General features: G+C 38.0%; 1 protein-coding gene across 11 annotated transcripts in view; it reads left to right on the forward strand.

Annotated features, from left to right (window-relative positions):
* Positions 1-27,469, forward strand: part of LOC146453828 (uncharacterized) — a 65,383-nt gene that overhangs the window by 33,373 nt on the left and 4,541 nt on the right. For 5 of the 11 annotated variants that reach the window (XM_085096155.1, XM_085096162.1, XM_085096163.1 and 2 more), the window contains exons 1-16: positions 2,333-2,487; positions 7,120-7,194; positions 8,182-8,621; positions 8,938-9,091; positions 9,471-9,653; positions 11,639-11,821; positions 13,315-13,497; positions 14,550-14,714; positions 15,962-16,169; positions 17,958-18,186; positions 22,772-22,940; positions 23,550-23,687; positions 24,218-24,394; positions 24,697-24,774; positions 25,545-25,625; positions 26,255-26,326. In XM_085096155.1, the coding sequence (XP_084952281.1) occupies positions 7,140-7,194; positions 8,182-8,621; positions 8,938-9,091; positions 9,471-9,653; positions 11,639-11,821; positions 13,315-13,497; positions 14,550-14,714; positions 15,962-16,169; positions 17,958-18,186; positions 22,772-22,940; positions 23,550-23,687; positions 24,218-24,394; positions 24,697-24,774; positions 25,545-25,625; positions 26,255-26,326 (2,515 nt within the window). In that variant the 5' untranslated portion in view covers positions 2,333-2,487; positions 7,120-7,139. Of the gene's footprint in view, positions 1-2,332; positions 2,488-4,471; positions 4,551-7,119; positions 7,195-8,181; positions 8,622-8,937; positions 9,092-9,470; positions 9,654-11,638; positions 11,822-13,314; positions 13,498-14,549; positions 14,715-15,961; positions 16,170-17,957; positions 18,187-22,771; positions 22,941-23,549; positions 23,688-24,217; positions 24,395-24,696; positions 24,775-25,544; positions 25,626-26,254; positions 26,327-27,469 lie in introns of those variants that run through there. The other 6 variants (XM_085096158.1, XM_085096165.1, XM_085096159.1 and 3 more) reach the window with 5 other exon arrangements.

A 27,469-nucleotide genomic window follows, 5' to 3' on the forward strand; every position in this document is an offset into this window, starting at 1 on the left:
TATGTTGATATCTTTTTGTCTTCAAATGAAAAGGAGCGATGGAAAGTAAACAAAATTCATCTTATACATTAATCAGATATGCAGAATTCTAGTCTGGAAAGTTGTTCATGAATTATTAAGAGTAGGTATGAAAATGGGCATGGCAAAGAGGCCGTTTAAGCAACAATTTTGAAATGTTAGAACAACAGTTTTAGTATCTTTTCGGTTGCACATGTTCGTTACAACTTGAATTTACCCAGAATGACAAAAGGTGTTATCAAATTACAGTAATTACATGCAATAAGAATAACCGGTAAGATTATAATCATTATGATAACTCAAGTCAACTGACGGAAACAAAAGAGACCAAAAATCCAATAAAAGAGAACCTTTAGAGGAAAGAAATAAATCTACATACATCAACAGACATCTTATGATACTCATGGCTCATCTGTCTGTGGAGTCTTTCCCATACCTCAGGAGTTGCATTTGTTTAGGAAAATCAAACCCAGATTTTGCGTTCCTTTCAAATTGCATAGAGGAATGACATATTCTAAAATTTGAAGAAAGGGGTCCTTGCACTACTCCGAACAATTACGAGAAACAATAGCTACTTTATTCATTCCTAATATTGTTCCTCTGTATTGTGTGGGCACAGCTGCATGTGTAAATATGTAAAAGAAGCAAACAGTCATTTCATTAAGCTCCACTCTCAGCCTCATTTGATTTTTATTTGGTTTGTTAGAGAGGTGAAGTCCAACTTTTTTTAAAACTGTGAATGTTTACGAAAAAATGTCGTTTTGCTTGCTACCTGTTAGTTGCTAGGGTTCTTTAAGGTGTGGGTCTATTGCCACCCTCGCTCACTGACTCGCGTCACACTACCAGCCGATTCAATGATTTTGCCATAACCCTCATCAGTTACTTTTTTCGTTTACAACCAAGTTAAAAATTAAAACACTTGTAATTCAATTTTATAGGCATTATTCATTCCAAAGGAGCCACTATATTCGGGCTCAAAGAATAAGATGAACAGATTCATTGTGCCGTCTATAGCTATGCAAAGCAGGCATCTGCTTCTAAGACCTCAAATCATTTCTTGCAGCATCCACTTTCACTTCGAGATGGATCATCGAAGAATTCATGATATACCAAAGATTAACTGAAAGTCACATCGCCCACTCTGGTCCAACTGTGTGTTCTTTGTTAAACATCTATTTTAAATAAGTCATTGCGTTGGTGGACAACTGAGTGAAATTATGTAGGCGGTTTAATTGAAAACACATATAACCAGCACCTCTTTGTCTCATTTTCTATGTTTAGGGCGGGGGTGCCAATATGTTCGAGCAACTTCATGATTGTTCTTGTGTTGGTCCCTTTTGCAAGAATTCTAGGGAATGCTCGATCGGACGCTTTCTATTCCCTGACAATTGCCTAGGGTATAGTGGGTTTAAATTAAAATTTAAAAGCTTTCTTTATATTGTTCGGCGTCATGAAAGCCATTACAAATTTCTTTACATTTTCCCTTCAATTGTGGTATTCAAATAACTATATGCGGTTTGATCTCTGTTAACTTGGTTTACACGATGAAAATTGAAACACACTTCATTCAACAAAAAAAAACAAACATAGTAGTTACTACAAAGAGTATAACAAATTTAGTTGAAGAGTGAGGTGAGGAAAAAGGATGCCAAGGGGCCTCCAACAATGCACTTAAAAGTTAATACATGTACAGACGTTTATGTGGTTGGGTGGCAACTCTTTGAACAACGCCATGCAATCGTCCAGAAATTTGGCCATTTTGACAAATTAATATCTCCCTCAAATGTTCGACATTTTCCTTTCGTATTTAAAACCCACTAATTCTGTTTATCTCATGCCTTGTTTCGTTTGCCAAGCTTAATTACATTCTTATGAACTTGTGACCACAGCGAGATCAAAGACTGCCGAGAAGCATCGGCGTTTTTAAACACCTATATACTTGACTTTGAAATTCAAACGAATTCATGTAGGTTCATCAGCGGACACTAGCTATTTCTCAGTTGCTGAAGACACGTCCGTGGAGAAAAAAAATAATATGAAAAATAAAATAAAAAATAATTCTTCGATGTTCCATGAAGAGTTGCTATGGGACCAAAGATCCCTTGTTAAGCAAATTTAAAAGGTTACTAATAAAAGGAATTGCGGTTCGGATCAATTCTTAGTTTCTCCTTAGCGCAAAGATTATGAAATGTATTGAGATTACCGTATTCAATCACCTAAAGGCAATATATTGAAGAGCTTGCAATATGCATGCCACTGATCAACTCTTTGTTTCTCAATACTAGATGACTTTGGCAACTGTTTAGAAATTCTCCCTACTAGCGTTTTAAAAGAAGCATCTACGTAGACAGTGACTACAGTCAGTTGATTACGACGTAGAAACTCTTCGTAGTTTCAGCTATCCTGATTTTGCTGTATCAAAAGGTCGGAGAGCAACGATTAACCAAGTATTCTGCCCCTGTACTGAAGGTAAGTGACGTCGTTTTCCTTTTTCTTTACTACCTTCTGTTTGCCGGAATGAAGCTGATTTTCTTCAGACGCTTTCCGTTTTCAAGGTGCGAAGATCATAATGAGGTTAGAAAGGGGGCGTTCTTGAGAAAAGGTCTCTGAAGTACTACTTCTTTTATCCGATGCCAACACTAAGTTAAATTCAAGAGTTAGGCTAGGCGCATTCGAAATGACGCTTTGGAAATATTCTACATTTGTTAAAGGGAGTTGAATATCGAAATATTCAACCAGGAGAAGAAAAAAGTCTTTGAAACGTGTATCACAAAAGACTAATTTCGCCAAGCTCCATAGGGTTGCTTTTGAATATCCAGGCTCCTTCGAATCGTTCCGCATTGCTGTCAGTTGTATTCAAGTCCACATGACATTCCAAAAAAATCCCTTACCTTGGTCTGTGGTTTGGCAAAAGAAGCGATATACAGGGTTATCATAATTTAACTTTGCGAATTTAAACTTGCCCTTTATGGCGTTAACGTAACTTGCGCACGTTAACGGAAAAAGAACAAAATTGTGTCACAGCACCACCAACGCCGTAGAAGGTAAACGAGGGATGAACTGTTCAACTGACTGCGGGAAAAGGTTTTGCCAACGTGGATAACATAAATATTTATAGAAGCATGTTCTCTCATTTTTGAATCATTAAAATTTTCTCATTTTTCTTTCGCAGGGGGCAAAATAATAGGAATACAAAATATATAACAAATATATACACAGTAAAATCCTCACACCCTTGATCCTGCTTTAAAATTTCCTATATATAATTAAAATCCGCACGTCCAAAATTGGCCGTTGTATGATATGGGGCCAATTATCAGACACTGCATGATTTCAGACACGTCTTCGTCGTGTATAAATTTCCTTGTGAAGGCGCGCTGTAATGGCTGCTATGTCGGTGAAACAACCTGAGTGTTATCCACACGTGTCCGTGAAAACCTAACCAGGACTAACTAAGGATAGGAACTCACACATCAGAAACATCTACAGAATTCTAAGCATTGCCGAGCCTTACGTTCCAGCAATTGCTTTCATGTAATTGATCAAGCCAACAGTAATAAAAGAAGCTTTGGACATCCCCTGGGAAAATCCTTCCCGTTATCAGCAACTTCAATACGTTAATTTAAGCTTTTCTTTTTATTCCGCCCTCTTTTTTCTATTATTTGTATACCGGTGAGTAAAGGCGAAATGAGTTTACGGAATGGCATGGGGCATAAAGTACGGAATGGCATAATTATGCGAAATATGAGATATGTGGAATGACTTAAAGAAATAAATTAACTGAAGAGCGCGTCCTGTTTTCGCGCCAATTTTATAAGAGCAGCAGTTTCTTCGATGTTGTGGACTCTAGCCGAACATTAAACACCTAAACAACAAATCGAGGATTAGAAAATAAAGGCCTGGGATAGAACATGTCTGATTGCTTGTTAGGAGAGGAGTGACAGTGAAGAAATCGATGAATACTAATCACTGGTTAGGAAGAAGTGAGCGTGAAGAAAACTGTTTATAGTTTTCGCATTCAAGGAACTATGCATCCGTAGTACATGTAAATTAAATTTCATGTTCACTTTTCTCCTTAGGTCTCCTTGCGACTTCGTATGACTAAAAGAACGCAACAGCGTGTAGTCTTTTCACTGAGGACAAAAGATTGATCCTTTACCAAGGGCAAACAATAAACCTTTATCTTCTTTTATCTTCTTTTAAACCCTTGATAAAGGACAATTCTCTTACCCTGCATACTCAATGATTCATTAATATTGAGATCTGAAGGGTCTGAACAACAATTTGGCGAAAACTCATTTGTGATAAGAATAGTTCCACGGCGGCTTTCACACAAGCTGTCAATAATTAGACACCATACTTGTCATCTGCTTTGTTGTTATAGGGCTTTTTTTGCTTTTTAATCTGAAGTAAGTCTGGCACATAAAGACCTTAAAGACAAATATGTTTAGTTCGATAAAGCGTAACTGAGCTGACAAAGCTAGCTCAGCGGCTCAACAGTGACTTGCGTACGTTCTCGACGAAAACGTAAGGTGAGAAAAAGTAGAACATTTTTTCCCATGAGTAATTTCAAATTGTTTATGTTCGTTACATTACATATTAAGCGTTAAATGTTCACAGAGTCCCATGAAATGACCGAGTTTAAATTTAAAATTTCTCACATAATAGTATTGGCATTATAAATGTTGTTTCTTCAGTAGTCTCCACTTAGCCGTTGCTTTTTGTCCAGACTATTAACCGCTGCCACATTCTTGTTGTCAACTTTATTTTGGAAATTTGATCTAATCATAGTTCCTTGAATGCGACTGAACTATAAACAGTGTTCATCGATTTCTTCACTCTCACTCTTCTCCTAACCAGCAATCAGACATGTTCTATCCCAGGCCTTTATTTTCTAATCCTCGATCTGTTGTTTAGTTGTTTAATGTTCTATAAGAGTCCGCAACATCGAAGAAACTGCTGCTCTTATAAAACTGGCGCGAAAACAGAAAGCGCTCTTCAGTTAATTTATTTCTTTAAGTCATTCCACATATCTCATATTTTGCATAATTATGCCAATCCGCGCGTTATGACACATGCCATTCCGCAAACTCATCCCTCCTTTTATTCTCACCGTTTGTTCACGTATTCATTAGCATTTATTAGGTATTTATATTCAAATTTGCATCTTCTGTACATTTGCACTTATTAAGAAGAAGGTATAAGTTTCTTCCGAAACATATTTGTGACATTCAAAGTCCTGGAGTTCAATTTAAAAATGACAAATATTTTAAAAATAGAAAATACAAAGACAGCAATAAGGAATAAAAATTACGAATAAGAATTAAAAACTAACTAAAAACACGCTTTTTAATAGGTTGCTTAAAAATTTAAAATGAGTCTGTCTTTGAAAGATTGTTCTAAAAGGTTTTTAATAAAAAATATTAAAAAAGGAAGTATTGTTCATACAAATTCATGCATAAAAAGCCTGTTAAAAAAAATGCGTTTTCAAGAGGGATTTAAAAGAGTCCAGTGATTTTGCTTGTCTAATCTTACCTGGTAAATATTCCACAGTACTGGGGCGGCAACAGAGAAGGCTCGTCGTCCGCAGCTCTCTAATTCATATTTTAAACAACTAGGTTGGCCATGACTTTTGAGAAGATTTGAGGTGCCAAGACACATAATGTTTTTTGTAAGTCAACGGATATCCATCCATTTTAGCAAAGGACCTGCATCATCTATGTGTATAATCTATGCTTACGCAAGGGCCGCCAAGCAACTCCCAAGGGTGTAGAGGTGATTGAATAGGCTGCGTTTTGTGGTGACAGACTTTTGAGCTATTTTGTTAGCTTATCATTTCACTTCAACTTCCAAACGTGTGTTCATTATTTGGCCACAAAACATACGGCTCCTAGTGGCCAGGCTTCTCATCCTGGCAAATTCCTGAGTGGGAATGACGCACTACTTGAAACTTCCCGTGTCTTGTTGGGAGGTATTATAGCTCGGGAACATCATGGCTGACAGTCACTTCTACTGTTCTAGTTTAGACTGGCCTGAAGGTTTTGTCTTCAACTTCAACGGTGAATGAGGTACAGTCCTTGAAGAACAAACTGCATGAGTAAGGAAAGCACTGCATGGGTCACGATCCAAAAGTTTACTTTTGTAGCATTTTCTTTTTTGCAATGAACTTTATTCATTTGACAACTTAGTATAACATAGTAACATTAAACAAAGTACACACTCACGTTAAAAATTAATCGAATACATGTTGCACTGCTTGTATTTGAGAAAAGTATGAATTGATACTAAGAACACATTTGAAAAGTTAAGCGCGTATGGTACGTATTATAAGCGGCAATGCAAATTCTTTTCAATTTTTTTTTTTATTTTACATAGCCTTCACGTAAAGTTAAAAGAAAGGTATTGTCCCTCTGATAATTAGTCAAAAAAGAGACGAATTTAATGAAGATAGACAAAATTTAACCGAACTTAAAGACAATTGGAAGTTAGCAAACGTTCAAAATCCAAGTTTGCGCTGATACGTCTCTTGACGAATTCTCCAAAGAAACGCATTTTTGAATGACGCTTCTGACAATATATGTAGTATTTAATGAAAAAGCACGCGATAATTGAGTTTTTAGGTGTTTCGATCAACACCAGTACTGTTTTAATTTTCCTCTGGCGAAATAGCATAATTTATATGTAAGTGTTAAACCAAGTTACAATTTCGTGAAGAAAAGCCAAAGAGGTTTGGTATAATATGTTATGGTTCAAATTTTATCTTCCTATTGTTTTTGGGTAGGGTAACGTATGATCATGAGTTTGAAACAATGGAAAATAAAATTTAAACCAAGGATAAAATTGAACCTAATCTTGTTTAAATAAAGGATGTGCATGTAAGTACGTGAGTAGGCCGGCACTTTGTTCCAAGGCTGAATAGGATTGACTGGCATCGATACACTCTCTTATCTAAAAACTCGCTTGATCTGCTTTGCACATATTTAAAAAACATAGCGAAACAAGACAAGAACAAAAGATAATAGAAATTTAAAATAATTCAGAATCCTGTGTCTTGAAGTCTGTTTCACAGTTGCTCTGTTGTTGTATCTTTTTTCTTAACAGTTTTAAGCCAAAGGCGCATCATGGTTGCCTGGTGGCTGGGCGTTTTTGTTATCGTGTGTCTGACACCTTGTCCAGGTAAAACATTTGTTAACAATACAAATATCTCTTAGTTTTCAGTACTGCTGACCTACAACAGAAAGAAAGGAAAAGAGTAGCGTAAATCATATATAGACAGGAGTGTTTTACTGAGATAGAGAAATAGAGATATATAGATGCTTTAGATAGACGCTTCATTAAAACTAAATTGCAACCCGAGGGTTGAATTATGTAGTTTTTTTACAATAAAATTTAAAAAAAAATTCAAAAAATTCAAACAAATTACAAAGGTTAAAAGGACTGCCATAAAATGACAATAATTACACTTTGAGCGCATTACTAAGAAGGAACGAGTTCTTCAAGTTCTTCTTCTTCTTCTTTTCTTCTGGAAAATACATCACTTGTAAAATTCATTCGAAACTACATCCGGGACCCGAATGGCATATTTTCCATATCCTCACTAGTGAATATGTTGATGACGTCATTTCCCGCTTTTCGCGGTTTTCTTGTACAAACAGTTAGTGAAAAATGAGGAACGATAGATTTGTCTATATACTAAAAAGAACATATCACGTTGGCTTGAAGGTACAAATTTTATTTTCTTGTGTTAAAAACAATATTTTACTCGCTGCGACGTTCGTAAAATATTGTTCTTACCACTCAAAAATAAAATTCATATCAATCTTTGCGCCGCCGTGTGATATCTTCTATATAATCTTTCCAAAATGGTATGAGATTTTGAAATACTTTTTTGAACTCACAGACATACTCAATATAATTGGGTTAATGGGATATCCGGTTCCTATAAACTGGATAAATTACTAAATAAATCTGTCAAGACTGGTTGCAGCGGGATCATGACGTTTTAATAACAGATAGAACCCTCAGGTCACTATTGAGCTTTTTTTTTTTTTAGAGAGGTTTCGTTACAGGCCTGTAGACTGGGGGTGCATCGGGGAGGGGGAGGGGATGAGGACCGAAGCTTCTTTAATCATGATAATCGATCATTACCATTTTCACTTACAGATGCAGATACTCCGGGCCAATGTGAAGATCCTCCACTGGATATATCCATCGTTATTGACCAGACAAAAAGCGTAGGAGCAGACAATTATGATTCTATGTTGGACTCCATCAAGAATCTTATTTCCCAGTACGATGTGGCTGAAGACAAAACTCACTTCTCCATTGTGACGTACTCTAAAGACGCAAAAATTCGCGTAAGCCTAGACGATCCAAAGTACCACAGCGTAGAAGCATTGCATGATCTTCTGGATGAAATGAAAGACAAGGACAAGTTAGGAAATCCAACACGGACAGACGTAGCATTGAAAACGGTTGGCGAGGAAGTGTTTGTCGAGAAGAACGGCGATCGACCAGAGTCGCCAAATATCATGATCATTTTCACTGACGGAGGAACACATAAGTCTTCAAAACCTTACAGTACTGTACTACCAACACTTGACGTGAGTTACTGCCAACACTTGAGTATCCCAATGAAGCAAGCCCTGTAAAATCCACTGAATCCATTGAAGCCCGGTGGCTTAGTTAAGAAGGTCGCAAGCAAGTGACAATTTGATATTTGCGTCTGAAATGCTTTCCAAATTGAAAACCTCCCACTTAAATTGGCCAGGAAATAAGAAGGAAAAGAGAAAATTCTATAAAAAAGTATTTTACAACCTATCTCTACCTGTTGTCTCGATTACAAAATGGTCTTTGAAAGGATGACAGCATAAGGCACAGCGAGATAATATAACCACGGATTCTTGTCTTATTTTCTAGGAAAAAGGAGTCCAGCGAGTGGCGGTTGGTATTGGTAAACAGATAAAGCAGTCAGAACTTGAGACCATAGCCGGAGACAAGGATCGAGTCGTTAGTGCAAAGAATTTTGACGACCTAAATAATCAGCTGGGTGAAATTAAAGAAGCCGTATGCAGTGAGTATTTTTATTTATGAGATTTAAGGTGGCCCAAACCAATTTATCGATGCACTGGTAACATCTTTGAGTCGCGTTTTTGGTTGCAATATTTTATTGATTTCTTCGACTTTGGATATCCTAAATGACAAATATTTGCAAGTAAAAATTGTAATATGAGCATATTTTTAAAACCTCATTTTTTACAAGAAAAATCATAGTTTTGAAATCCCTCGACGGACCTTTTCTGTACTCATGAACTATAAGCCTCATAGTAATCACGTTTTATATGACCTATTAGTTTTTATACGTTGCCATAAACGCTTTCATACCCAGGCAAATCAATTATTCTTTCCGTTTCATGATCACTCAATACGCGAATGACATTTAAATCTTGTAGATATCGATGGAGGGTATACTGAGTGGAGTGAATGGTCAGAGTGTTCTGCAACCTGTGGAGGAGGCGTTCGCCATCATTCTAGAACTTGCACCAACCCCGAGCCAAAAAATAATGGAAAGACGTGTATTGAGCAGGATCTTGGACCGCCTGAAGAATCTGAAGCATGCAACACACAGGACTGTCGTAAGCTATTGATATAATAATATTAATTTTATCCTTTAACAGTTGTAAGTCTGGCCCACCTAGATTAGCACTCGCTGCATGAGGACCATTTTTTTTTCTTGGTTAAATTTCTGAATAAACTTTAAGCTTTTACTTGAACTTGAAAAAAGCTAGGAACACATTTCCGTCGGTTTCAAAGAAACGTAGAGACATGACGTCATACCATGACGTATTTTGGTATCAATGGGATGTAATCAAACGGAACAATTATCAATTAGCGTGACGTTGTTCAATATTCAATCAAATGTAGTCTGAAATGTCAGCCGTCTCCTCCCAGGAGACGGCTGACATTTCAGACTAAATCAAATGCAACCTATTTAACAAGTATTAAAGGGGAAGTATCATGGGGTTTTTGATATCTTTTGTTTAAAATAAGACCTTCGATCACTGCCAAATAATTCTAGAATGACAAGAGGAACGAAATCAACTCAGTTCTTGAAAGAAACAACTCGTGATCTGTTCTAGCGCATTTTGGAAACAAAAATGCGAGAACTTGAAAAACATTAGCCTAATATTTTTCAAGTTTCAATCCAAACCGGCCTAGTCTGTCTCTGGCCAGAGGCACTAATCGACAGTTTTATTGCACTGGGGTGATAATTTTTAACAAACTTGACAATTGTTTCGTTGTTTCTGTTGACAGTCAAACATTTTTGGATTTTGAAATGACAGCAAATTTTCGTGATACTCCCCCTTTAAGAACTGAAATGTCACGCTAAACGCTATATTTTGTTGCGGAAATTTAAATGAAAACCATGCTCTGAACAGTAGCTTTGACTATTCTTGTAAGCGTTTAGACAAATTTAATTCATAGCAATACAATTCTGTGCACTAGCCAAGCTCGTTTAACGGTGGACTGAACTACGGATGAAAGAGTTCGCCTAACGCACATTGAAACTTCAAATCAGATATGGGAATCGCGGTGAAAATCGATAATGTGGCTTTTCCATCTGGCTCTCTTTTGGTGTTTCTTTCTGTGTTATGTAAAGGGGATGACCCTTCCAGAAAGTGAGAGAATCACAAAAAACCCATTTCACACATGACACCAAGTCTGGAAGTAGATCCTGTGATATTTTGGTAAGAATCAAGTGCTGTCACAGCTATGCCATTCCTGCATCCTAACGTTTAAACAAATGGTGACCTCACACGCCAAGTTTGATACCTATTTTGAACATCTTTTGGTGCCAAGTCTCTTGCTTAGATGCAGCTGGCGATATTGGTTATTTTTCTTCTGTGGCCACTATTAATTTTTGCTGAAATTACTTTATGTTGTCTCAAAAAGGAAACTATAAGTAATTTAAACGTGTATTATCAAACAGAGGTACGTAGTAAGGAATCCATGACATTTTTTTAAGGGTCCGTAAGACCGCTACTAGAAAATATCATCGTATTCCAATTCAGCATATGCTTATACTTGACCAAATCTCGATGAAACCTTCATATGCCATTTTTAAGAAACTGAAGGAAGCAGTTTGTCTTACGAAAAAAATTATCAAATGAGGATAAACTGTGTTGTTTTAACCTATCTGAGCTTCTCTGTGCAGTGCTATTTTATGCTGACGTTTTAAGGAAAACGGATTCGCTTTTGCCTAACTTCTCTTTTCGACTGAAAGCAATTAGATCCTTTTTCCGTAGAACCAGTAGGTACGGAATAAGTTTCAAGAATGTCACGACCATTTAAATGTAAACATGTTTCGGATGAAACTTCATCCATCTTCAGTACAAGTAACAGAGCCCACCAGTGAGCGTGATATAAATGCAAAATGAATACAATGGCGTGGTAGGAGGAAGACAATTGCTAAATTTAGAGTCAATTTGTCTATATATGCTATTCTATAGAATAATTGAGTGATTAAGGGGATGGATATCACTCTGTGTCAGAGACTAAGTAGCTTTTTTCGTTTGGTCAGTTATATCCCTCTGATAGAAGAGCTGTCATTTATTTCCAGCTACACCGGGTGGTTACACTGACTGGTCTTCATGGCGAAAATGCAGTGTGACTTGCGGTGGAGGAGTTCAGACACGCACAAGAACCTGTACCAATCCCCCTCCATCTGGCGGTGGGCCAACATGCATCGAGCAGAACCTGGGTCCAGCAAAAGAAACCCAGGCATGCAACACACAGAAATGCCGTAAGTATTACCCCACTGCGTTTGACACGTCAGTTAAATGAATCAAAATGTTACCAAATTCGCGCGCGCAGAACACCGGAAGTGGAAATGTAGCGTAAAACGGCGTGAACCGGAAATAAAAGTTGCAGAAATGTTTCTATCTCAAAATTTTGCGCGGTTACCTATCTTGATTTTTGCATGCATGCAACATTCCGTATGTCACTTCGAATAGACATGTTTCGGAGAAAGTTATCCAGTAAAATTTTCTATAAGGGAAATAAAAGCGTTTTTTTTATCAACGCAAAGAACTACTGGATAAATTTTTGTCATATTGCCAGAAGACTTAAATAATTTAGGGTACTTTCCAACCAAGCAATAAAAACGGTAGGTCACCGACTGAAATTATAATTGTAATCTCTACCCGGGGGGGGGGGGGGGGGGGTTACTCCTGATTTCAAGTAACGGGGATGATCGAAGGATATTTTTGGGGTTTGAAATTTTCGATTCCGGGATTTTTTGGGTAAGAAAATTTGGCAAGTATTTTTTTGGGTGGCTTGGTTAAAGTAGGGATTTTTTTGGGTATTCAAAACAATCTGAAGATTCGTGGTAGTGCCCGCGTATCCCGGCTGCGTTGTCGTTCTGCATAATGTTATTGTTGAAAGAGAAGATGTTCTTGGGTTTCTCGAGTGTTGTTAGAATGACTACCAGATTCGGAAAAGATAACTTCAGATGGTATGATGAATAAACAAACACAAACATTCAATTTCTAATGTTTTTATTTTTCGCGTTATATCATTTAATGTTTTCTGAAAAAGTTTAAGTCTTGGAAATTCGGCATGGGATTTTTTTGGGGTTAATTTTTGGTCCAGGGATTTTTTGGGGGTTTGGCCGAGGGATTTTTTGGGGTTTTGATTTCTGCCCCCATTCGATCATACCCGTTACTTGAAATCTGGAGTACCTTCCTCGGAATCGATCATCATTTCACTACAACACTGAGAAACAATGGAAAGCCCTTACAAATCCCCTTATGGGGGGACTTAACGTAAATGCCATTTTACCGCACTTTACATGGCTTTAATGGAAATATCTCGTTCACTTTTCAAGCGATCCAAAAACTCTCTGTTCATCTCGTAAATCTATGTTGTGGGGTGTTTTGTGAATTTTGGGGTGATTTTTGGGTATATTTGGGAGGAGATAGTTTTTCTAGAAGGATTGGTTAAATTAAGAGAAATAAGAAATATTGAAGAATTAGTGAAGTTTTAAAATAAGAATTTGTAGTTAATAATTAATAGACGGATACCAAGTTAGTCCACTAGCAACCTGGGGTGCTCTTGCGTGGGTATCAAATGTCTGTTAGTGTTCCAAAAATCATTTTCTTTCTTCTATCCCTTCTTAAAACCACTTTAAATTTCATTCAAATTTAGGTTAAGCCCCCCCTTTAAAAGAATTTAAAATAGCTTTGATAGCTAACTCAAGGACTCATAGCTAACTCAAGTCCTGTGTTATGCTTACAGCTGTACCAGGTGGCTACACAAATTGGTCTTCATGGGGAAAATGCAGTGTGACTTGCGGTGGAGGAGTTCAGACACGTACAAGAACCTGTACCAATCCCCCTCCATCTGGCGGTGGGCCAAATTGTATCGAGCAGAACCTGGGACCAGCAAAAGAAACCCAGGAATGCAACGCTCAACCTTGTGGTATGGTTAAATCATAGTGATAAAAACAGTGTATACGAAAGAATGTTCTTCCACGGGGCTATTAATATTGTTGAGTGACCTGTCTCTCTTCTGGGATTAGAAGGAATTCAACAACAAATATGGTGGTTAAATGAGTGTAAATATATGAAACATATATTTTGAACTGCGGATGAAAGATCAAATAGAAGAAAGATCCTCGCAGTTAGTACGCAACTTAAGCAGTTGCGTGGGTTCGAATCCCGTTCAAGCCTAATTTTTTTTTCAGGATTTCTTTTCGCAACTGCTGAAGTTGCGTACTAACTGCGAAACCCTACTGAGGGAACGTGGCGTAAACCATGGAAAACGTAAAATATAATAAGGACCTTAAACATCTACGATGCCAACGCCAGTGAAAGCGTCACTTGAAAATATAAATTTACGTTATTTGAAATACTTCGAGATTATTTATTGATTATGGTGCTTCCGTACAATCACTCAGTTACAAAATAATTCCAGAACACCGGGAAAAAGAGATCAACTGAATTTTTGGAAGCGAAAATACGAGAACTTGAAAAAAAAAGTTAGCCTAGCGTTTCCCTAGTTGCAATCTATCGATCCAACCCAGTCCACCTATGGTCAAGTTTGTAGTACATTGGGGTGGTAATACACAACAAAACTGGACCATTAATTTTAGGTGACTGTTGATAGAAAAACGTTTTGATTGTAAGTTCCTAATAGAGCACAGGGCCTCTGCAGCTACCAAAACTAATTAATAGTAAGAAGTGGTTGATTTTTGAGAATGATGTATTATATTCAAAGTGACACAGGCATACTCGGCAAAAAGAAATCCGAGTACTCCTATCAGGAGCACTCGAACCTAAAACCCTCCGATTACTAGTTCGGATGCTCCACTACTGCGCTACTGGAGACTCGTGGGAGATAAGGCCATTAAGCTAGGTTCATGTGACAAACATCCTGCATACTGCCAGGATTTGAATGTCAATGTGTGGCACTGATGCGCAATGAAATAAATGTGATGATATATTTTAAGCCTGGTTGATTTTTTCTTACAGGGGAAGATGGTGGGTGGTCGTCCTGGAGTAACCCACCATGTGATAAGACTTGTGGAGGAGGAAGACGCGTGAGACGAAGAACGTGTACAAATCCACCACCTTCTGGAGATGGAGCAGATTGTACGGGCAGCAGCACAAAATCGGAACCTTGCAACACACAGCCATGTAAGCACAATAGTAGTAATTTCGTACATTATTCAAAGTACTTTTTCCCCCCAGCAATCCCTTGTTTTGTTGTCATGGTAACGTCATCAAATGAATAATGAACACGTGTGCTGGCAACATTCCCAAGAGGACGAAATACGAAACGGTGGCTGATTAACCTTTCAGTTCCGTTTTCCCCTCAATGCAGACAGTTTTACCTTCGGCTGGTTTTCATTTGACGAAGGCACTCATCAACTCGTGAATGCTGGACTATGCGTTTACGCACGATGTAAATTGTGATAAGCCCATCCTAAACTGTCTATACGTTTACCGACGCAAAACGATCTAGTCTTTTCACCTCCCCTCCCTCGTCCAAAATACAGAGAGTACTTTACTGAAAACTGTAAAGAGACCGAGATCACCCAAACTCATCGTAACTGGAACATCCATTTATAAGAATATTGTTTTTCCGGCTCAGGCTGAATATTCTTATTTTTCTGCCCATGTTAGGCTGAAAATATTCTTGTGAATATTCTTAGATTAGAGCGTATGACATATCCATTTTTGAATGTATTGGGGTATCAATTACAAGTGTTTGGTGTCCAGATCTGTATCGAACTATCATTAGCATCAAATATTTGGCTAGTGCAGGTTTTTATCGTCTTATTAGCTAGTTTTGCGTTTAGAGAAAGGAAGATTTTTATACGGTTTAGTTAAAAACATATACTGTAATTGTACTGTATTTAAATTATTTAATTCTGTTCAAAATCTGAGCCTCGGGTTTATTTTTAAAATATTCTTAAATTTTCGCAAATTTCAGCCTCAAATTCTTATAAATAAATTTATATATATATATATAGAAAAGAGTGTACACAATTGTGATGATCTCTCATGTATTTATTCTTCATATATTTCACCATAGTTAATTGAGGGACTGGTTATGAAACTTTGCCATGAAAACAATGGTGCTACAATTTATGTTGGAAGGGCCACGACAATGCACAATCCTTTCTTTGAATGTTCACACTAGAACTGGAAATCTCAACACGAACGTTTCTACTGGTCAGCTGCTCCAACACATTTCAAAATCTATTGTCGTCTGTGCACTGTCAAGGACAAAAATGCTAACAAAAAAATATAACAAAGAAATTTGTCAGGTTTCATAACCATTGCCTTTTATTTTAATAAAAGTTAGAACTATGCTCGTATCACTTGCTAGATATTTGATGTATGATAATCTAGTGTGGTTGCGTATTTTCTCTTTGAAGGCCCGACACCCGAGCCTCCTCCACCAAGACCTTGCAAGGAACATCTTGATGTCGGTCTTATCATCGATTCTTCTGGAAGTATAGAACCTCCTGATTACGCCAAAGTTCGTCAATTTGTCACTCAACTTGCTAACAGACTTCAAATTTCCGAAGCTGGAACACATATGGCGATCCTTCTGTACAGTTTTGAGGCGCATTTGTGGCACAGGTATGCAGCAGAAACGAAAGCCCGGTTAAGATACATGCCTTGCATATGGGATAATTCCTTAGTTTGCCATCAGAAAAATTTAAACGAGAGTGAAATAGGATTGCGACTGGCCTCAATGCTGGTTTCCGTAGCATGATTTACCCCCTCCCCCCACTCCGCCATAACGTTTGTTAGCCGTTTTTGTCTCTGAAGACGGGCATCGATCTTAGAGGCTAGGACCCAGTTCAATGCCCGACTAAGCTAATCCTGGGCTATCGTGAGCTTTGATTCCAGATTAATCAGTAAGGATTCTTCAAAAAGAGTTTTGTACGAAAGTTTTGACTTTGACCTTTCGTGTCATTAGCTTAAAATTAACTTTTAAAGACATTTTTAACGAAGGAAATTCAAACCTTGGCTAAGTGTAAATCGGGGATTAACGTTAAAGGGACACTGTCACGGCGATTTTGTTGTATTTTGTCAAAACCGCTCAAATATTTGACAAAGAACCTTTCTATAACGTGAAATTGCTGTTAGAGCACCGGAAAGAAAATATTAAGTGCTTTATCCGAGAAAGGACAAACTAGGTTTTAGTGTTTGTTTACAATACACAGGAAGAACTTGAAAAAATTGGCCGTTGCAATCCATTTCCATCCAAGCTTTCCGCAGCCAAACATAATACTACCAGTTTCTGTGCACTAATAGGGTTATTGTTAAAAAAACTGAAACATTATTTCAAGTGACGATTCCGCGGATTCAAATATGTATTATGGCTATTCAAAGTGACAGAAAAAATTGGTTACACAGACCCTTTAATCGGCTATAGAACAATCGGTTGTACAAACGAGTATTGTAAATTTACATACTTGTAGGTAGGTGGGTAGGTGTGCTTTATTTATACACGGTATCAATTTATTTATGTTATTCAACCTATATTAACAAAGCAAAGACGTAATAAGAGTCTAAGTACCCCAAACGGCCGGAGCTCTACCTGTTTTTTTTTTTAGTATGAAGTAACAAGGAGTATTGCTACTCCCCCAAAATGAGAAGTTTCTTGTCTAAGTAGCCACTGCACCTTACAAAACTTACAAAACTATGTTAAACTGACTACAAAGCAATTCCCTAAAAGAGCGAAGAGGGGGCCGTGTCTTAGCCCTCGAAGGCAAGCCGTTCCAGAGAACAGAACCGCGAAATTGGAAAGTTCGTTTGCCTCCTTAGTATTAGGGCTAGGAACAAGTTTGTAAGATTGTGCGAGTGAACAGTGCATGTAGCTTTAAAAATATTAGAATGACTATTCGGAGCGAGATTATAGGCATTGTTATGCTAGACAATTTCTGTCGCACCTTATCTCGAAATTTTGTTGTGACACAGGTTGCCAATTTGCACGAATCGTTGCCTAGTGTAACATGTCATGAAATGAACATGCAAAAGCCGATGTTTTCGTTACCGCAATCGTTGTGAGAGTTAGTAGTCATTGCTGGCGGCATGTACACTATGAATGAATTCTTTATTAACAAATGCCAAAACAAACATGGCCAGAGTCGTACGTCTGGACCTACAATTTCATATAACTAACTACTATAAAAAATAACTAATCACAAACTGTACAAAGACAGTTACAAAGACAGCGTTTATGACGTTCAGTTCTGACACGTGGCAGGATGTAAGGGTGTCCTCTTTTCCTAAGACTTCTTGATCTCTGGGGTGGAAGCAGTCAATGAAGGGGATGATTATTATCAGCAGTTTTCTTTTCCCACTACCGGCCATGTAAACTGACGCTGACGGTTAATCTTCATTTCCGTCATCTTCCAGATTTACCGATACCCAGACGATTGCTGCAATGCAATCCAAAGGCAACAGTCTGCCGCATATTCGAGGTGGGACAAGAACTGACAGAGCGCTGGAACTAGCAGCGAATGAGTTCTTTGGCTGGGAAGACTGCGGTGACAGACCTGATAAACCGAACGTGCTGCTTGTTCTCACGGATGGTGACACAAATCCAGGAAGCAAGCCCTTCAGTCAGGTCACTCCTCCTCTGGATGTGAGTTTAAATGCTTACATGTAGTCGTTATCTTCATTAAACGTCCTGCGTAGCAGGTATTTGGGTCATGTTTTGGGGAAGATTTCGTTTGGGCGCACGTGAAAGCCTCTCTCTTTCCTCACTTGCTTCTACACCTGTTGGTGAGGGCACTTTCCTCTTAACGAACTATTGGATTTTAGTATAATTACTCAGGTGATTATAGAGATTCTGTTGATCTGATTGGTTGAGGATTGCGTCATATCCTGCTATAATCACCTCGCGCGAGGTGATTATAGTGGGAGCACTAACTTTCAAAATGGCCGCTTAGCTATTTTTTGACATTTCTGAAAAAGAAGTAAATAGGATGAAAGAAAATGCAATTCCGAAAGGCACTAAAGATGCAGCTAAGTCAGAGGTGATACTTTTCGAAGGAAAGAGATGAAAAGTTTGCTAATTGTAATAAAAAAAACCCTTATAAATTGCATGTTGTCGATCTCGATGACTTAAAATGAAGACAACAAATCAAGTTAAATTCGAGCAAGATTTTCTTTATTAACAGAATGATTTCACAAACAAAACGAGTTTAAGACAGAATTTGAAAGCATGGAAGTACCAAGATGAATAAATGTCTCTGTAAGTTTTACGTTTCAGTGGCGAGAAAAGAAAACAGTTTTTATAATCTGAAAACTAGTTTGTTGTCGGTTCGAGCGGCTCTCGACCACCATCTAAAGTCACCGCCTCACAACAAAATATTTTCATCTGTGACAACCGTGTACTTGTTTAGTGAAGCCAATAAATGACTTAATTCCTACCTGAAGCAGCTTATCTCCGAGGGCAATTTATAAACGTCCGTTAACCGGCGAAGCCATCATGTCAACAAGAAATTGTGCAATAAAATGCTATCGCTAACACTTGTGGTCCCGGCTCGAGTTTTACACCAAACAGCCTGGTTCATCTCCATCTATTTTGGTGAACGGGTCGGAGAAACCCAACATTCATTCACAGAAGTCAGTGCTTCGTCTCAATGAAGCGGCAGTTAAAGAATATTGACATTCTGCTTGAGGCCGTGTGCAGTTTATCGATTGCGCATGTGATTTCGATTGAGCATGTGATCGGCAGACTGCGCGTCTCTGTTCAATGTTGAAACAAACAAACAAAATCGAGATTTTTCGGACGGTACTTGTTTTTCTCTGATAATCACCTGAGTAATTATACTAAAACAATTATTCGCCTCAGGCTCAGTAAATATTGGTGAATATTCCTCCGACTTCGTCTCGGGGAATATTCACCAATATTTACTTCGCCTTCGGCGAATAATTGTTAAATATTCGAAGATATAAATCGGATCACTAGTCGATTGAATTTATGAGCAGTTATCAAACTTCGTTTGAAATTCCGTGACTACCACAATTACGTAATGTGAGTTCAGAAAGTGACATTGTTGTTGAAGTTAATCCGATTAAATAATCCAAAGACTAAGACTTAAAAAGCTTTAAAACGAATTCAGAGGTATTCAGGTATTTAGGAGCTGGTCACCCACAGTTTAATTTGAATGCTCGACTTATTTCAACGTAGCTCTTTTCGGCTGTTTGAGCGATTTTATTTTTGTCGTTCTGTTGACAATTTGCTTATTTTTTTCCAAATTAAACTCAAAACTTTTTGCTTTAAGTGTACTAGCTATACAATATTTAAGATAATTGGGAGAATTCGAGACAGTTTTACAAACCCTCGACTGCATCTCGGGTTTGCATAACTTTCGAGAATTCTCCCAACTCCCCGAGTGTTTAGATGAAGCTATGTAAACACGGAAAAAAAGTTCTCTTTTGCTTTTATAAAATATTTCCAATAAAATAATTCGACAAATGAAGGGAAACTTTGTTTATTTTATTAGCTTTTAATTCTTGATTGAAATAGATGTTCTCTGTACACGCTCTGGACAATCATATTTGCTACTAGCCAAAGAAAACGCGCATCTGACAACACATGAACCAATCAAAATTTGCGTTATAGAAGTCAAAATCAAGTTGAAATTTGTGGGAAGCGTCAACGCGCCCCGTGTGGATGACGGCGATTTCAGATTTGAATTCTCGTAAATCTTACAGAAAAATACCGAACATTCGGTGAAAACTAGAACAAATGTTTAAAATATACGATTCTTTAAGGAAAGAACTTCAATATGATGAGTTTATTTAAGCTGGAAATTAATGTCACTGTGCATGGTCGCTCTTGAAAGGTACGTACGTGGACTTGCCCGATGTGGCAGCCTGAGATGGCTGAAAAGTCGAATCGCTCATCGTGCCACGTGAAGTTTTGCTGTTTAGGAATCATCACGCATAGCACAAGCAGCGGATCCAGACTGTGAAGTTTGATTATTACGCTGAGAAAGTCTCAGAGAAAATACATTTTATACAAATTTGACATCCAAAGCACGGCAACTGGCCGTACAAAGTTTGATTTGAAACATTTATAGTCTTTGCATATAGTTTTGTGTTCGTTTTCGTGTACATTTTTTTTAATCAAGAATGTCTTTTAGAGAATTTATTGTGGTACTCAGATGAAAAAATTACCTGAGTTTAAAAGTGTTGACGGGCCTGCACGACTCCTGCAGTTCGCTAAAAGATTGGTCTTAAAGCCTTTATAGCTTATCTCTGCTTAATGAGATGTTAATCTTGATCATGAAGGGAAAAACTCAAATATACTGAATGAAGATTTTCTTTATGATCATTTTGAGCCGTTAGGAGAAGTTCTTCATATGCCATTGGATATGCTAGCTCTGTGGCATTTGTTTAGGTTCACCGGCTCGGATTAACTGCAAGATATCAGACAGCGCTAAATAAATGCTATCTATGAAGACATGGGATCCGTGGATTTCTTAACTGACTCGTGATTTCATGCTTATCTGCAGTGAGATTGCAGGCTGTTCGTTTATCACGTATATGAGGTTTGGATATGTGATCCTAATTACCATAAAATTTTGCCAACTTTAGCCTTGAATTTCTCCAATAATTATTGCTCATTTGAGAAGCCATATCAAACACTCGAAAGCGTGTTTCATCAGATATCCAAACACCTCGAACTCGTTTAAAAAAACTCGGCTGCGCCTCGTTTTTTCAACCTACTTCTCAGTGTTTGAATATCTGATGAAACACGCTTTCTCGTGTTTGATATATTACTTGAAAAACGTTTACTGTGTATTTGTTGCATATTTTCTCGTCTTCACTTGCGCTCGCTCGACGGAGTCGTCTAGCGAGGCAGGCAAAGCGCTGTGGTTCTTCTTTCTTTTGCTTTTTTTCCCCTCGGGCTCAGGGGGGAGGAGATAAGCAAAGCCCGATCAAAATTTTGGGAAATTTTTCTTCATTTCCTTCACAGTTGTACTTGAAATTACTTTGCGAGTCTTGCGAAAGCTTTGAAATGTTTTCAAATGGTGCCGGGAGATACAGAAAGCGTGACGTCACAAACGTGTTTACATACTCTCATCTAAACACACCTATCGACCAATGAGAGCGCGCGTACTATCTCAAATATTTTATAAACACATATAATATATCCATCTATTTGCCTTTTTACAATAACTGTCAAAATTTACGCGCTTTGATTGGCTCGTAGCTATTGTCTATAAGAGAACAGACAATAAAAATGACGCCAGATGTAACAAGGGCTCTTTCTCAACAGAAAATAAAGCCAATTTCGCTCGTACGTTTTCTATGTTATTGTAAAAACAAATCGAAGGCAGTTTTCTATGGTCTATACAGCTGTTATGGACGATAAAATGACTCCATTGAACGTCTAGAACTTGGCTCTGAAACCATTCGCCTGCGGCTTGTGGTTCCACTTGCGTTTTTTTATATTTTATGACATCATTTTATGGTCTATTTAACAATTTAATTATGAGCTCGAGATTTCTGTCGCGTGATCGCCCTCATCAACTATTAGGCATGGAAATTGAGAGCGAATAATCTAATTGTTTTAGCATAAATCTACTAGTCATTCAAAACAGGTTCACGTTTTTATTGAATAATGATATCAACAGGTCACAATTTTGCATTGGCTTCTGTGTGCGTTTCATTCCAGATTACGTATTGAAACCGTCATTCGCTCGAAACTGAAACGAGAGGCCGAGAAGCCGAAACTGAAACGAGAAGTGTAAAATGGCAATCAAAGATATACTGACGTAAAAGTGTCCTTTGGAAACCAAGCTTTTGAAAACATGTGTCGGTGAAACGCAACTTACTTTAAAACTGCCCAGTTTTAAAGTGTAAATGGTGAATAAAATCATTTAACTCTTGTTTCGACTCCTTTTCTTACCGTGAAAAATATTCATTCCATATTTCGTTGTAATTTTGTCTTCTCTGGAATCGCCTCGACCTAAGTAATTACCGAAAATCCTCTTCACAGACACTTCGTAAAAGGCAAAGAAACGGCCACCATTTTAATGACAACCGCACACTGCAGTTAGGCTACTTACCCTACTCAGTATCTACAACATAGATAACGAGTTGCGTAGCCAATAAGAGAACAGCATTCGTGATAGAACGCTAGTAGATTTATACTACTAAAGAGTATAGACCATAGAAAACCCTCGTCGATTTGTTCAATTTTATTGCAGGAGGCAGGTGTCAGAAGAATTGCCATTGGTATTGGGAAAGCGATCGATATCCGAGAACTCCGACAGATTGCAAGCAGTAATGAAGATGTTTTGCAAGTCTCCTCTTATGCAAGCTTGTACTCAAAATTGGAACAGATCATGAAGCTGGCTTGTGAGGAACAAAATCTTGGTGAGCGCCGAATGGCTTACTCAACAGAAAAACGAATTGTTGGGTTGTGGATATGAGCTTTGAATAGAATGTTGTAAAATAAGTCAAGGGCAGTGGATAGAGTTGAGACAACAGTTTGGACACCTTTCAGTGGTTGGTTGCGACAGTTAAAAAATTGTAATTTTCTGTTGGTAAACCAAAGCTCCCTAGACAGAAAAAGGCGTTGGAGCTAGCGAGAATCAATGCAAAATAAAAGTCTAATCCACATGCTAACCCTATCTTGACGGGAGGGGTGGGGGGGAATTCTGCCCATGCCGACTTTAAACGTTAATAACATTTTTAATACTTGCGGAACTACATGAAACTACATGAAACTTTTTCAAACATTTTTCTAGAAACAATTTGTTTTGGTAGGTTAGAAGAATTTGATGTTGCCATGGCAACCGATTTTTGACAGGCAGTACTGATCATTACAGGATCCTGGAATTGTCCAGGAAAATTACTTGTTCCCTCGTCGATTTGAACTAAGAATGATGATGATGGGGAATCATCTTTCAAAATAATACGTCATTGGTTGTAAAAGAAATCAATTTATGTGGTAATTTGTCGGTATGTGGTTTTAATTAACAGGAAATTGTGGCAACTGGGGCTCCTACGGAAGCTGTAGCCAGACCTGTGCCCAGGTTCGCACAAGATCGTGTCCAGCCAACAGTCTGTTTTTAAAGAAACAAAAGAAGCACTGCAACACCAGCCCCTGCCCGGAACAAAGTACGAACAAAGTTGCACAAGTCTACTAAGAAAATTAAGCCTTCATATAGTGTATAGTTTCTCTTTGCTGTTATCTTCGTAATTATAAACACTGGTTATGTGTTGGATTGCCACCTCTGTATATATATTTACTCCTCAATACAAAAAATGATTGAACGGACACTTGGAGATGCAATTCTTTTCAAGTGATGTTGTCTTTAAGCGTCGTAATGAGGTTGACTTACGAGATTCAGCTATAGCTTGGATGTCAAAATCACAATAAATCTTGATCTTGTAGCTGTCTTAGAACTCTTCCTCCACTAGATATTTCAGCCCCGACCACTCTTCTAACGCCTCCTAGTTTATTTATCTATCTATTCATTTACTTTTCGAGGCAAGGAGAGGTTTAAAAAGTGAGATTCAAATTGGAAAGGGAAATATTTTTGAGATTTTGAAATAATGAAAGGTCCCTTAATTACGAACGGAACTCCGGCGTTTTCATAATAAGATTAAAAAAGAATTTGTCTTACTGTTTATGTGTATTTATTTAGAACCCTGCGAAGACAAGAAGGACAGCAACTGCGCAGTTAGAGCTGCTGGGGGAGATTGCTGGAAAACTGCTAGACCACCGATGCTGAATACCAACACTGGGCAAATACTATCTGGTATTGGTAGAAGGAGTTTCCCTCTTTGGGATACTTGCCCAAAGAGTTGTCGACGGTGTGATGGTAAGAAAAGAAAATGCAAAATCGATGCTTGGTTTTTAGTAGTGTACTGTATCTCTGAAAAGTCGTGATTTTAATGCTTCCGTAACTTGTTGAGTTGCCATTAATTTCGCGTATAGCAAATCCGAGCAAACACCATTGAAATTAGAAATTACTGAAATTGATTAAGAAGAAAAAAAAAAAAAAATAAGCGAACTTAAGTTTTACGTTTAAACCCCGGAGAGTATGTTATTTAGCAATTTACCGGCTTTTCCTAATCTGATGTTTCCCCTGTGTGATGTGATGTGTTGTTTACATATTCACAGTGGATCCAGCGTGCTACGACAAAGAGCCCTATCTTTGCCCCAGCTTTGCCGCTCAAGGGAAATGCAGATATTATGCAGGTGAGCACATGTTCATACAACACTTTCTTTCACTGAGTTTTTGAATGTCTTATGTTCTGTATTTTCCATTTTTCCTTTTTCATTCATTCATTGATTCATTCATTCATTCATTCATTGATGCATTCATTCATTCATTCATTCATTCATCCATCCATCCATCCATCCATCCATCCATCCATCCATCCATCCATTAATTGGCCCTTGTATGGTTGTTTCCCGTTCATTCAACATTCGTAGAAAGTTGCTCCCTGTTTCTATTAAATAAACAAGTTATAACCAGCTTTGTGGTTCCTTATAAATCATTAACCATAAATTTGTGAAAGCAAAGAAAAATGGAAAAAAAGAAAACGGTATGCTCTATTACTGGTTTCATTAAGTGAAAATTTTGGAGTGCTCGAAATAGCTATGGAACGTTTTTCTATAGATTTTCACGTTGTCCACGCTCTCCATTGGTTTTATGATGTGATAACGTTTTATAGAACAACCTTTAGTGAACGCCCGCTGATTCAAACTTGGAAGCCGTGTCTACGAAAGTTGGTCAGACACGTTAATTCTCCATGGGATCTTTAACAAAGAAATAGAAAACATTTTGTCTGTGGTTCTATATAATAAATTAAAAGAGGAAGACTCAAGTCGATTGTCGGGGGAACTATAAGCCAACGGCCGTTTTCTAGTACTTAAAAAAATGGAAAGCTTTCTCCAGTTCTCAATGTATAGGTAGTTTTAAAATTCCTAAACATCTTGATTCTTCTTTTATTTGTTTCCCTCAGCCGCTTGCCGACTGAGTTGTAATCAGTGCAGCGGCGGTGGCGGTGGCGGAGGAGGAGGAGGAGGAGGAGGTGGTGGAGGAGGTTAGTCTTCTTTTTGTTAGGCCATTCCAACAGAATGCCTCATTTATCATCGACTTCTAGGTCTGGAAGTGTGAGCTTACAGGACTTTCAACCTGTGGGTCGATTGCATTAATCTGAACTGAATAGTGGACAGAATACTCCACAGTACCTCATCGCTATGCAGATGCGTCACGTGCAGGTGGGGCAGCACGACATAAAATTGAGAGTATCGTCTTCCCTAAGGGAGAAGGAAATTCTTCTAACGCATTCTCGAGAAACCAGCAAGAATACCTCTACCGATGTCAACACTTTATTTAAAAAAAATCCCTCCACCGATCCCTCTAAATTAGAGATGAGACGTATTATTGTTGCTGAGGACCACCTTACCAACCTGATAACAAATTGATTTAAGGAATAACGAAGGGAAGATTATGATATATAATGCATTTCACTGTCATAAAGCATTGGGGACGTAAATGGGAGAAGGAGCTTTGTTGTGCTCTGTCGGTTTCTCAAAATTGATGACAATAAACGCATTAAGAAATTAAGACCTAGCATGGACTTTGGACATGAAAATAATTATCCTTCCTTTAAGAAAAACTAACTCTTCTGAGGTAATAAAGTTAATATTTTAATTTCTTCCTTTTGAGCAGCGTGTGTGGACATATCCCCTAACTGCAAAGCAAATGCTTGGCAATGCCGCTTCAACAGTTTTGTTCAACGTGAGTATCTTATGAAATGGCTGGTTCACACTGACGACGGAATTGGAAGCGTTAGGAACCTTCCCTTGCAGTGTGAATAAAAAACGGAGACGAAATCGCACGTGAGCTCCACGGAATAGGAGTCGCAAGGATCAGGAGTCGCTAGGATTTCTTCAAGTGTGAACTGGTTGATCGGAATCGTAAGCACAAGCAGAAGAATCAAGTAATCGCATAGCTCTTTCCCAATCCCTTCACCCGAGATTTAGGACGAAAAACATGGCGGCTTTCCGCCGTTTTGAACGAAAACGAGGATTCCCTTTCTGATTCCGTCGTATTAATTAACACTTGGTCAGAAGATACTTCTGATTCCGATCTCCGATTTTGATTCTGATTTCGTCGCGTTTCTGTCGCTGGTGTGAACCAGGCCTAAATGTAAGTGCGCCACCATTTTTTGAACGTATTATGAACTGTTCGCAAAGGGCTTTTGCAAACTTTTGTTCAACTGCTTTTAACAATAACAACAGCAAAAGCACACAACTTAACTATGAACCTACTGTCACTTGGGATTGTTATAATTTTTCATATAAACCGTAACATGTTAATTTAAAACTCATTGTCTGGTTACCTTTATATTGCGATTCATTGAGCTTTGTAATTTAACTGAAGATGGCTCATATTCAAGCCGAAACATGTCTCATTTTAAACTCAAAAGAGTTGTGCTTATTAGAATCAGTTCTTGTCTCCTGCGAGCGAGACCTTTTCGTAATATTATAATTATATATTATAAGACCTTTATCTCACTTTGATTAATACGCATAGCATATGTACTAGTTGGACCAGCTAAAATATAATTATACACTTATTAAAAAATGGATCATTGTATAATGTAACTCCAGGGATTTGATTAGCTTAGCGGCCATGGTATATGAGCCATTGCATCATGCCCGAGAAATAGCTACCATTAAATTGTCTTCTGGTTGCTCTTGCAAAGTGAAACCAGCAAGAGAGGTAGCAATATTTCTTGACTGTTTTAAATAAAACAATTATTCCACCCACGCTTGTTGGATATGAGATGATTAAAGCCTGACTCTGCGCTACGCGCCTCGTTGGCCATGTATCATGTCACGTCCAACGGGCGCTCGTGGAAGACTGAATTGTTTAATA

The sequence above is a fragment of the Pavona decussata genome, unplaced genomic scaffold, assembly GCF_977016875.1.
Source record: "Pavona decussata unplaced genomic scaffold, jaPavDecu1.1 SCAFFOLD_322, whole genome shotgun sequence".
Lineage (NCBI taxonomy): Eukaryota > Metazoa > Cnidaria > Anthozoa > Scleractinia > Agariciidae > Pavona > Pavona decussata.